The sequence below is a fragment of the Peromyscus californicus genome, unplaced genomic scaffold, assembly GCF_007827085.1.
Source record: "Peromyscus californicus insignis strain IS unplaced genomic scaffold, ASM782708v3 Scaffold_7__1_contigs__length_154581171, whole genome shotgun sequence".
In the NCBI taxonomy this organism is placed as follows: domain Eukaryota; kingdom Metazoa; phylum Chordata; class Mammalia; order Rodentia; family Cricetidae; genus Peromyscus; species Peromyscus californicus.
In genome coordinates, this window is record NW_026294595.1 from 16,519,291 (window position 1) to 16,531,229 (window position 11,939).

Sequence of the window (11,939 nt, forward strand, 5' to 3'; positions counted from 1 at the left end):
TTTATTGACTTCATTCATTAATCTGTTTTATATAAATTTCTATTCATAAAATTCTGCACTTGATTTAATATTTATACTGAGAATATAACCTATATTTAACTATATTCTCAAATTTACTTCTTAGTTTTTTCCTTTCTCCTCCAATTTTGTCAAGTACAAAAAAAAATGTCTAGACAAACCTGATTTCCTGAGCCACATAGTAAAGAAAAATATATGCCTTTTATTTTTTTAAGTCCTTGTATTAGGGTTGTCTAGTAGAACAGAAGTGATAGGCCTATTCTCTATCTATTAAAATGGGGTGTAGAAGAGTGACTTAGAGGCTGTGGTCTTGCTAGTTCAACAATGGCTTCCTCTGGATGCAAAGAACAAGAATCCAGTAGTTGTTCAGTCCACAAGGCTGAATGACTCAGCTGGTCAAAAGTCTGTGTTGGAATCCCAAAGAAATACATTATAGTTCTCACAAAGTTATAAAAGTAAAAGAATGCCTCAGCAGCAGGATAGATGTACTACTTGCCAGCGAGAGTGAAGGCAGGCAGGCAAAAAGCGAAAATCTTCCTTTTTCACATCCATATGGACTGCCACTAGAATGTATGGCCCAGACTTAGGGCATGTCTTCTGACCTCAAATGTTTTGGATTTAGGGCTGATTTTCAAAACCCTCCACAGCTTATTGGGTGTTAGTTGATTCCAGACGTAGTCAAGTTGACAACCAAGATGAGCCATCACGGTCCTATAACATTTATTGCATTAAAATTCTATATGAAAATGGGGTCCATATATAATTAAATTAAAATTGATTATAGGCCACCTTTTCTGGGTATTTTAGAGCTTGTAGCCAAGACATCAAACCTGGAGAACATAAAGTTTGCTTGGCACAAGGAGACATCATCTGAATATCAGAAACGAGTGCTGGAAGAAGAACCTCAAAAGTGGGACTTTATTCACATGATTCAGGTAAGAATAGCCCTATAACATGCTGCCAAAGAGGTGTTTTCCACAAGTTTGTATGAAGAATATATATTATTTTAATGTTTTAAAATTAAATCTTTTGGTTTCTAGTTTTATAAGTAAACACTTTCTGCCTTGAAAAGGTGTTGGTTAATACAGAAACTCCCTTTGACATATAAAAGTAGGCATCTTCGATGGTATGTATATAATAGAAGGAATGTGTTTTATAATATTAGATCAACAGTATGTTACTTGTATTAGCCAGTCATTTAGGAGGACTTTATTTCCATGATTCAACAGCAATGGACCAATAAGCAAAGATTATTGAGTACATGGCATGAGGTATCAATCCTAGGCATTACTGAACTTTCTGGATAGTAAAGAGTGTATCAGTATTGGAAGCTGGTTAGTATGTGGCAATGGTTTTATTTTGTGTAGAGCACTTAATTAACAACAAAACTCTTTCTTCTTGTAGTCCATAATCACAGTTACTTCAAAGGAATACCATGATAAGAAGCCAAAGAAAAAGTTGAGTCTAAAGTCAACATATTTAAGCATCCTGAACCTCTACTTCCTTAGAAAACAAATCTTTTATCTGTCAGGAGACATTTAGCATGTTCAGAAATTGTATGCTTTTTCTCTCTTGATGTGTTTTTCATCTAACTGTTTCCTAGCTTTCCTCTCCTTACTCCTCCTACAACCTGCCTCTGACCAGTCACTCCTAATTGATCACTTTACTTCATACTTTTTAAGGAAAAAGGCCCCTGAAAATTAATCTTTTACCTTCTGCTTTAGTCAGTGCTTTATTGCTGTGAAAAGACCATGACCATTGCAACTTTTATAAAGGGAAGTGTTCAAATATATGAGTCTATGGGGACTGTTCTTATTCAAACCAACACATTCCACTCCCTGGCCCTCATAGACTGGTAGTCATATCATGATGCAGAATGTATTCACTTCAACTTCAATAATCCTCATAGTCTGTAACAGTCCCAATACTGTGTAAAAGTTCAATGTTCAAAAACCTCTTCTGAGACTCAAAATCTCTTAACTGTAACTGTGTAAAATCAAAATATAAGAGCAGATCTTCCAACATACAATGGCATAGAATATACATTATGACCCCAAAAGGAAGGAAAGGGGCATAGTGAAGAAATAATGGACCAAAGCAAGATAAAAACCCACCAGGAAAAACTCCAAACTCTGCCTCTTCATGTCTGATGTTAAGGCACTCTTCAGATATCCAACTCCTTACAGCTTTGTTGACTACAACACACTTCTCTCTCTTGGGCTGATTCCATACCCATTTATCAGCTCTACTCAGCAGGAATAGAATGCCTCTGCTATCTCGATCATCGAGGGGTCTTCAAGGCAATCCAGGATTCTTAACCATCACAGCTTAATGCAATGGCCTCTCTGAGCCTCCATGTAGAGATACCCCTGACATATGCCTGCCCTCAGTGGCTTTCCTTAGTCATGGAGGGAGATTCCATAACCTCTTTCTTGTATCCTTGACTCTAAAGCCAGAACAATATGGCCAAAGCTGCCAAGTTCTGCTGCTTGCGGGGCCTGGAACATGGCTCTCTTGTGTGTGTGTGTGTGTGTGTGTGTGTATATATACACACACACACACACACACACACACACACACATAAACACACACACACGATTTCTGTTTTGATGGTTCCCTTCACTGCCTAAGCTTTTATCTAATTCCTTTTCACAAGTTGGAAGCCAAGCTGGGTGAGGTCATGCCCTGAGGTCATCACTCCCTTTATTTATTAGAATCAGGCTTTTCTTTAAACTTTTTAAACTCCTTGACCACTGGCCTTACCTTCCTTATACTTTGAGGTACTCCTTTTCTCTTAAAACTCTACATTTTGTATTTTTCCTTGCTTAACTTGCACCTTTTCATTATAGATCTGCCTAATAATGGCCATTTATAACCAAGCAACACAATCAATACCAGGTTGTCTTGAAATTGCCTCTGCCAATGCTGCTAATCTAAAATTCTTCAATTTAGCCTTGGTCAGATTTTTTGGACATGTGCAGGAAATAGTCACATTCTTCATCAAAATATCACAAGAATAGTCTCTTGGCCACTTATTATTATTATTCTCCTCTGAAGCCTCTTGAACTGAGCTGTCATAATCTACATTACTCTCAGTACCACTGTCTTCCATGCTTCTGCTAGTTTGGCCCATTAAGCCATGCCAAAGCATTCAATTGCATTCCTAATCCAAAGTCCCCAAATCCACATTCTTCTAACAAGCAACATGATTAGGCCTGTCACAATGGTAATGTCAGCAATACCCAATTCCCTGGTATCTTAGTCAGTGTTCTATTGCTGTGAACAGACACCATGACCATCACAACTATAAAGGGAAGCATTTTATTGGGGCTAGCTTACAATTTCAGAGGTTTAGTCCATTATCATCATGGAGGGAAGCATGGTGGCATGCAAGCAGGCATGGTAGTGGAGGAATAGTTTGACAGTTCTACATCCGAATCCTCAGGAAGCAGAAAAAGAAACACTTGGCCTGGCATGGGCTTTTGAAACCTCAAAGTCCACACCCCAGTGACATACTTCCACCAAAAAGACCATATCTACTGGAACAAATAGTGTCACTCCCTAAGCATTCAAACACATCAGTCTGTGGGGGCCATTCTTATCTAAACCACTATACCCTCTAAATTTACAACCCCAGTACCTGTGTACCTTGTACCTGTGTCCCCTTCTTGATGCTTATCAAAAACCATTTCCTCTTCTTCTGCCTTCTAACCTACTCTTCTCCCTAGTATACAATGCTATGGCCTGAGAGATTTATATATTTCTCTTAGAACTTCTGCATTTGTTTTCTTTGTGTCTTTGATGCCCATCTTCTTTTCTGAAGTAAATCGGTGCTATGAGGAGCAGACATGTCCTACTGTCCAGAAAGTCTAAAGTTTTAAAAATATTTTAAATGTCATATTCTGTAGGTCTCTGAAGTGTTTGAAGATTACCTACTTAACTGAATTATATCTATGTATACCTAGAAAACTTAACGTGACTATAAGTTTGACTATCATAGAAGACTAAGGCAGGGACATTTTATTTCATTCATTCATGTGGGAAAAGTCATAGCTAAATTATTTGACCTTTTTGCAGTGAATTCTGTAGCTAGAGTTTTCCTGCCTGGCCCACGGTCAGGACAAATCTCTCTCACCCGCCAGTCCCACAGCCACTCAGACCCAACCAAGTAAACACACAGAGACTTAAATTGCTTACAAACTGTATGGCCGTGGCAGACTTCTTGCTAACTGTTCTTATATCTTAAATTAACCCATTTCTATTAATCTATAAGTTGCCACGTAGCTCTTGGATTACCAGTATCTTAACATGTTGCTTCTCATGCATCTCTCTGATTCAGCCTTCCTGTTCCCAGAATTCTCTTGTCTGCTTTTTCCGCCTATACTTCCTGCCTGGCTACTGGCCAATCAGCATTTTATTTATACAGAGCAATAGCCACAGCAGAATTCCATTATGGAAAATTGAATTCTTGTCCAAGAGAGATAAGTGTGAGATATAAAAAGTATCTGTTGGGTAGATTCTGTAGTGGCTTAAAGGATACACATCATTAAACTTTGTATTAGCTAAAACAGCCTGCACTTGACTAGGAATTGGCTTAGAATTATTAAAACTGGGTTGACAAATCTCTGATACTCTGTGACAAAAAATATAACTTTATATTTCCACTGTCCTAGAGAATCTGTCCATTTAATAGCCTGCCACTTGTGTGTGTGTGTGTGTGTGTGTGTGTGTGTGTGTGTGTGTGTGTGTGATTTAAAAAAAAAAGAAAATGTATATGTGAGATTGTGGAGAATCTTGTCAAAAGGCTGGATTTTAAAGTAATATTCCAGGAAATGGGGTTTGCTTTTATTTTGCTAACACCGTTTTCTCTTGTAAGTGCTGAAACTCACAAAATGAGAATAGGCCCGGTATTCTTTTCCACTTACAGAACAAAGTTTAAACATACAGATGTATATGGTCCATGTTATGGAAAGAGGAAAGTAACTTTAAAGGTATTTTGCTCTAGGACTGAGGGTGAAGCTCAGTGGTAAAGCGCATGCCTAGCAGATGCCAGGCCCTGGGTTCCACCCCCAGGACTGGGGGGAGAAAGGCAACAAGAGCTGTTTACCTGTGGGTAGGCAGATGGCATATTTGCCCTTCCCCAAATGTCTTCTTCTTCTAACTCTCCAACATCTTTAACCTTTAAACATTTAAAGACTTTTCCTGATAATGATTCACTCAATGTGAAAAACCAAAACTTCCACACATGCAAACATACAAACTATGTAGTCCAAAACAACATAGAGAAGCATCTCATTTCTTTTTTCCCTCCCACCTAGATGCTGTATTACGTAAAGGATATTCCAGCTACCCTGAGATTCTTCCATGGTCTCTTAGCTGCCAATGCTAAGATTCTCATTATTCTTGTGTCAGGTAAGCAACTTCAGTCAGCTGGGGTTTAAAATAGCAACTGTGAACATATACATGGACTCATCTGTTTAGATAAAGTTATTATATTTTGTGTTTGTTATGAAGTTCATTTAAAATTAATTTTTAGACCAGTAGAAATGTGATTCACAACACTGCTCAATTTAGAGAACCTAGTGGAACCAAAATCATTTTGCTTCTATCTGTTCAGAAAAATGTCCTTACAGGGGTTAGAGAGAAGGCTCATGGTTAAAAGGACTGGAATTTGGTTTCTAGCACCTACTTCAGGCAGCTCACAATTATCTGTAACTCTAGCTTAATGCATGTGCACATGCACACACGCACACACACAATTGAAAACAAACTGTAATAGAGCCTTTAAAAAAAGAAGGAAATTCTTTGCCTTGTATGTATGCATCTTCTCTGGTTACTTTTCTTTGACGGTGATACAACACTGAACCAAACCATCTTGGGGAGAAAAAGGGTTATTTGGTTCACAGTTTACAGTCCATCATGGATTCAGGGAAGTCAAAGCAAGAACACAAAGCAGGAACGTGGAGGTAGGAAATGCAGCAGAGACATGGAGGAGTGTGCTGGCTGGCATGCTTCTGAGCCCACCTGCCTACCGATGGCACCATCCACGCTGGGCCCTCCTACATTAATTCACAATTTAAAAAAGTATGTCCTTCAGACATGCCCACAGGCTCATCTGATGGAGGATTTTCCTCAATTGGAAATCCCTCTTCCAAGGTGTGTCTAGACTTGTGTCAAGTTATTAAAAACCAAGCAGCACCACATCTGTTTTACAGGACAGAAAGTTCAAAGGATAGTCTATTTAACATGAGAGCAAACAAGGACATGGATTGTGTTTACCCGCTTTATGTCATTTGAATGTCTTTCCCCCATCTTTGAGTTTACTAATAAGGAAATAAAATTTTAAATATTTTGGATGCTATTAATTTGCATTTTTGTTTGTTTGTTTTTTGAGACAGGGTTTCTCTGTGTAGTTTTGGTGCCTGTCCTGGGTCTCGCTCTGTAGACCAGGCTGGCCTCAAACTCACAGAGTTCCACCTGCCTCTGCCTCCCAAGTGCTGGGATTAAAAGCTTACACCACCACTGCTTGGCTAAATTTGCATTTCTGAAGCCAGTAGCAACACAGTTCAATATAGTTTTTTTAAAACATAACTATAAAATGATCTATTTGTTTTACTTTTCAGAAAGGACTTTTAATTAGTTTGTTACTTCCAGGGTGTTGACACATAGTTTAAAGTTAGAAAATGAAACATTGACATTAAGGTCACTCATAAGCTTTCACTGTGCAGTGTAGGTTGGATTCAAAGTTACCAGTCTCATGGGCACCTGAAGCCATGCCCTGTCTCTGCAGTTGTTCCTCCATGGGTTTCATTGATTGTCCACTTGTTGCTTGATGGCTTGTTTCTAAATACACCACAGTCAGTATCACCATCACCAGACAACAGCTCCATGAACTGAAACTGTGTGCCACAGAATTTGTCTTCACATATAAGGAGTCATTTTTAAAATGGCAGATGAGTTTTTGCTTATAATTTTGGGCGTTACTTCATGTGAGGGTTTAGAGCCAGGAACTCTTGCATACAACTGATTCCCCAAAGCAGATATTCTGATGTTCTATTTTTACCTCTAGTTAGTTGAAATTATTCATTTATGTGGGAAAGGTCTCATTTTCCATTTTGAAGGGATTATGTAACGTGAATCTTTTCTGCTAACCTGTGTCTAAATCAGGACACTTGGTATAAAGTACTTTGTATTATAACAGTAAACTTGGTTTTCAATGTTGTGGGAAACTACCTGTATGATCTGCATCAATAAAACAGAAACACTATTCTGAACAGAAATTTATCCTGAATTGACATACTTCATATTAATAACAGTTTACTAGTGGATCTGACATTTTGAGCAGTTAAATATTTGAATTCTATGTATTTGACAATAAGAATAAAGCATTATATGGTTTAAAATATGGTCTAATTATTCATGTGCATTTTCGAATTGACCAAGCACCTTGATAGACACAGTGGTTTCCTGGCTGCAGCATAGAGTTATTGTAACCCATGGGTGATTGGCATCAACAAATCTGAAAACAAAACAGGCCCAGGAAAAGGTGTGAGGACACATGGGGTATGAATCCTAGTGTACTTCCTACACGTATGAACTTTGCTTCCAAGCCTTAGCTAACTTTAGGCTATTTGTCAACACCTGGACCCATGTTACTTGTATTTATCCATACATGGGATCGAGATGAGCACTGCATGCTTTTATATGGAACCAAAAAGACAGTAAAGACAACGTTTTTTAAAAAGAATTTTGAGTAAGAAATTATTTACTCAGAGTACTTCAGATGGTAGAAATAATTTCCACTTTTTTATAAGTAGCTCACAAGCTCTTACTACTGGCTGAAGAATAGGATATTGTTGTCTGAAAGAGGTAAGCATTTTTAATCAATATAGTTTTAGAAATGAGAATGAACACCTAAGAGTGTTCAGTTCATTAAACTTCGATTCAGATATGGTCTTCCTATTACCATAATCACTATTTCTTGGAAGAGGGTTTTACCATGGAGAAGAAATGTCACATTAATTTCTTTTTAAAGGAACCACTGAATAAAACAAGAAAAAAAATCTTTGAGAAATTTGCTTATATTTGTGAGAAATAGTAAATAGATTAATTAAATATAAATTAAAATATTTTTGAAAAATTACCTTTCTAATAGTTTGCTTTCCAGTTAAAGAAGATATTCAATCTGAGGAGAGAAATAGTACTGCCCAATATGTTGGTCATTTTTCACCAGTTCAGTTAGTCAACTAGGCTGTTTCTAGTTCCCCCAGCCATACTCTCTCACACGTAACAATTGGAAACACGGAGTAAATGGCTATAGTTTTATCCCAAGTATCTTGAGTAACCCCCTCCCCCATCACTGCCCTGGGGCTTTCCTGCTGCTTGTGGTGATACATTATGTACCCCAATAAAGCTTATGTAGGGATCAGAGGAGCAGAACAGCCAGCAACTAGCTTACCTCTACGAAATCCTCAGCCTCAAGAGAGTGAGTTCCTGTTTCCTCACACCTTATATACCTTTCTGTGTCCTGCCATATTACTTCCTGGGATTAAAGGCGTGTGTCACCACTGCCTGGCTCTGTTTCTCTCATGTGTCTCGGAGAGGCCTTGAACTCACAGAGATCTAGATGGATCTCTGCCTCCCGAGTGATAGGATTAAAGGTGTGTGTCACCACTGCCTAGCCTCTATGTCTAATTTAGTGGCTGGCTCCGTCCTCTGATCCCCAGGTAAGCTTTATTGGGGTACACAGTATATCACCACATTTTCCCTTTTTTGTCTAAAATAATAAACCTAGACAAGCTTTATTGTTGGGTACACAGTATATCACCACAGCTGCTTCACATCAGAGGCTGTCATGAACTCAGGAGAGTAAAGGTCAGTGCCTTCGCCTCTCAGTCTATTACTATACCATTGTGAAGCCATGGGTGCACAGAAAATGCTCAACGCATGTTTGGATTCAACTGAATAGTTGTTTATTTGTGTTTTGTGATACCAGAACTACAAGGTTCTAAAAGTCCACCCAAAAGAGGGGACTATGATTCATCTAAGAATGACTACATACAGAACACAGAAACTGCATTTGCATGTGTTTACACTGAAATCAAAACCTCAGTGAAATACGAACATACATTCTCACGGGCATATATACTGGATATGGGGATAGTCAGACAAAACCATGTGGGATAAACAGGAGGAACTATTAGGAAAGAAAGACAGGTTGAAATTAGAATAAAACTGGGTCACTTAGTGGTCAGTGTCCTATAATTGATCTTATGTTTTCTTCTGTGTTGCTATGCTTCTGTTATAAGCAGTTCCAGCTCAGTAAATATTCACTTAGTGGTAACTAGCAAAACTTTTTGATTATCAGTATGAAAAATGAAATGAAAAAGAAGAGAAATAAGTGCAAAATACTTGAATTTTGTTTTAAATGAAGAGTGTTGTAGACTAAAATATTTCACTGATGTGTTTTCACTTCTCCCCCTTGCTCATTCAACTCCAATTTTCTTGGCTTCCTGGTCAGTTCTTAACTGTACCAGCCTTGCTTTGCTTCAAATCCTTTGTAGCTGTTGTCTCCAACTGGAGTAACCTTCCCTGTGATGTCTGCATGGTTGCTGTCTGATTTGTGCTCAAATGTCACCATATTAAACAGACTCTGTGATCACCATAGGTAAAACAGTGGTGCTTAAATGTCTTTGATTGTTTTTCATTTACACGTTACATCATGCGATATATATTTAGTTACTTATTTAACTAATTTTCTCCCTGCTTTTGTTATGCTACTTAAATTAAGCTCCACAAAGGATATGAATATTATTTTGTTGGTTGATCCATTCTAAATGTCTAGTGTAATGACTATAAGAAGCTAAATGAAAGAAAAAAAATAAAGAAAACATGAACTTTGTTCTTTTGCATAGGAACTAGTGGCTGGGACAAGCTATGGAAAAAGTATGGATCCCGCCTACCCAGAGATGACCTCTGCCAGTATGTCACATCCTCTGATCTCACTCAGATACTGGACGACCTGGGGATTAAGTATGAATGTTCTGACCTTTTGTCCACCATGGACATAACAGACTGTTTTATTGATGGTAATGAAAATGGAGAGCTGCTTTGGGATTTTTTGACAGAAACCTGCAACTTTAACAAAACAGCACCACCGGATCTCAAAGCAGAAATTATGAAAGATCTTCAAGAACCTGAATTTAGTGTTAAGAAAGAGGGGAAGGTACTTTTTAACAATAATCTGAGTTTTATAGTAGTTGAGGCATAAATATAAATCATAAGAGTGTTCAAAACAAACAATGGTGATTGTTCAGAACACCATTCTTTTGAACAATTTTCTGTTTATTTACATATTGAATTTACATATCAAACACATATTTATGTATTAAAGTTAAAATTAATCTTAGAATAAGGATATAATCTTTTCTCTTATAAATGAAATCTACAAATTTTCAAGACATTCTTGAGTTTCCACCAGAATCATGTGGGCTACTTCCAGTTATCGCTTGTCCTTGAAACAAAGCATTCAGGCTAAGTGCTACCTAACTGGAAACATATGGCTTGAATATCATTGGCTTACTGATAATAAACTTCTTTCCATTATCCTATTGTACTGGAAATTCTTAGAATAGTAATAAAATATGTGCCATCTGTATTTTGAATAATAGCAAAATAACATTTATTGATTCTTTCATTATAAAAGGTAAATATATCTCCACTTTTAAAGAAGTGTTTGTCTTTCTATTTTTTCCTATGGTAATTTCTATCATACCTTTTATTAATATCATCATAAAATTAGAGGCTGGTGGGATGGTTGTTCCAGAAGCCCTGGGTTCAGTTTTCAGCATGCATATCCTACACCTCACAACTGACTGTGACACCAGCCCTAGAGAATCTGATGCCATATTCTGGCCTTGCAGGCATCAACACTTATGTGCACATACCCCTCCCACACACATAATTAAGAATAAAATAAATCTTTAAAAATATTACAAAATTGGCTCTTTGTCATGTGCTTTTTCTACATTAAGCTATAACCATCTTTTCTCTTTTTGATATACTGAAACTACATTTTGTGTGAATCAATTTAGTTCACATTTTCCTTTTCTCAGTTTTAGTTTCTGAAACATTTTAAAGGGTCTTATAAAGTTTAAAATACAAATAGTTTTATAAAAATTTCATAACTTCATTCCAAAGTTAACTTTGGACAGTAGGATTTGAGAGAATTTTGGGAGACTTATTTGATATTCTTGTTTTATTTTTTAATTTTAAATAACCCTCTGTTATTCTTATAAGGATAATATATTTTAAGTCAGAAAATAAGTAATAATTCATAAATGTAGTGGTATTTGCTCTGTCCATGACTTTGGGCTATATGGCCCAAAGGAGGCAGTGCTTCATGACTTCTTATAAGGAGTTGGAGAAGGGTCACATGACCCTTCTCCCTGCTCCTGCCTGCAAGGTGGATTCGCTCCAGGTCAGATCAGAGGATGACTTCTGCTGTCTACTATGTTCTGTAATCACGAGTGTATTTCCTCAATTAATATCTTAATAAATTACGTTATCCATTTAATAGACTCATGTGGATTGATCATAATACATAAATAATTTCTATAACAAGAAAAAGAAAGCAAAACAGTAAAAGAAAGATCTTAATAGCTCGTGGAACTGTGATTTTTACAGTGCAGAAGCCTTGATTCATGGATGGTGTTTTGTCATTCTCATGATAGCATTATCACTTTATGTTTTAGGATAGTCAACTTTGAAGAGTTTGTGCCCCTTCTTAACCACAGCTCATCTCTATGGCTTACAATCTGTTTATACTACCAAATAAGCTTTGTTTATAATCAGTAAAAACTGACTTACATTGACATATTTTCTTAACTTTATCATTTTTTTAATTATGAAATAAAATAAAT

At 37.1% G+C, this 11,939-nt stretch overlaps 1 protein-coding gene across 3 annotated transcripts in view; it reads left to right on the forward strand.

Annotated features, from left to right (window-relative positions):
- Hnmt (histamine N-methyltransferase) overlaps positions 1 to 11,593 on the forward strand; it is a 30,331-nt gene extending 18,738 nt beyond the window's left edge. For all 3 annotated transcript variants that reach the window (XM_052724888.1, XM_052724890.1, XM_052724889.1), the window contains exons 5-7: positions 826 to 953; positions 5,337 to 5,430; positions 9,933 to 11,593. In XM_052724888.1, coding sequence (XP_052580848.1) covers positions 826 to 953; positions 5,337 to 5,430; positions 9,933 to 10,288 — 578 coding nt within the window. In that variant the 3' untranslated portion in view covers positions 10,289 to 11,593. The remainder of the gene's footprint in view (positions 1 to 825; positions 954 to 5,336; positions 5,431 to 9,932) is intronic.
- Positions 11,594 to 11,939: the final 346 nt, after the last annotated feature.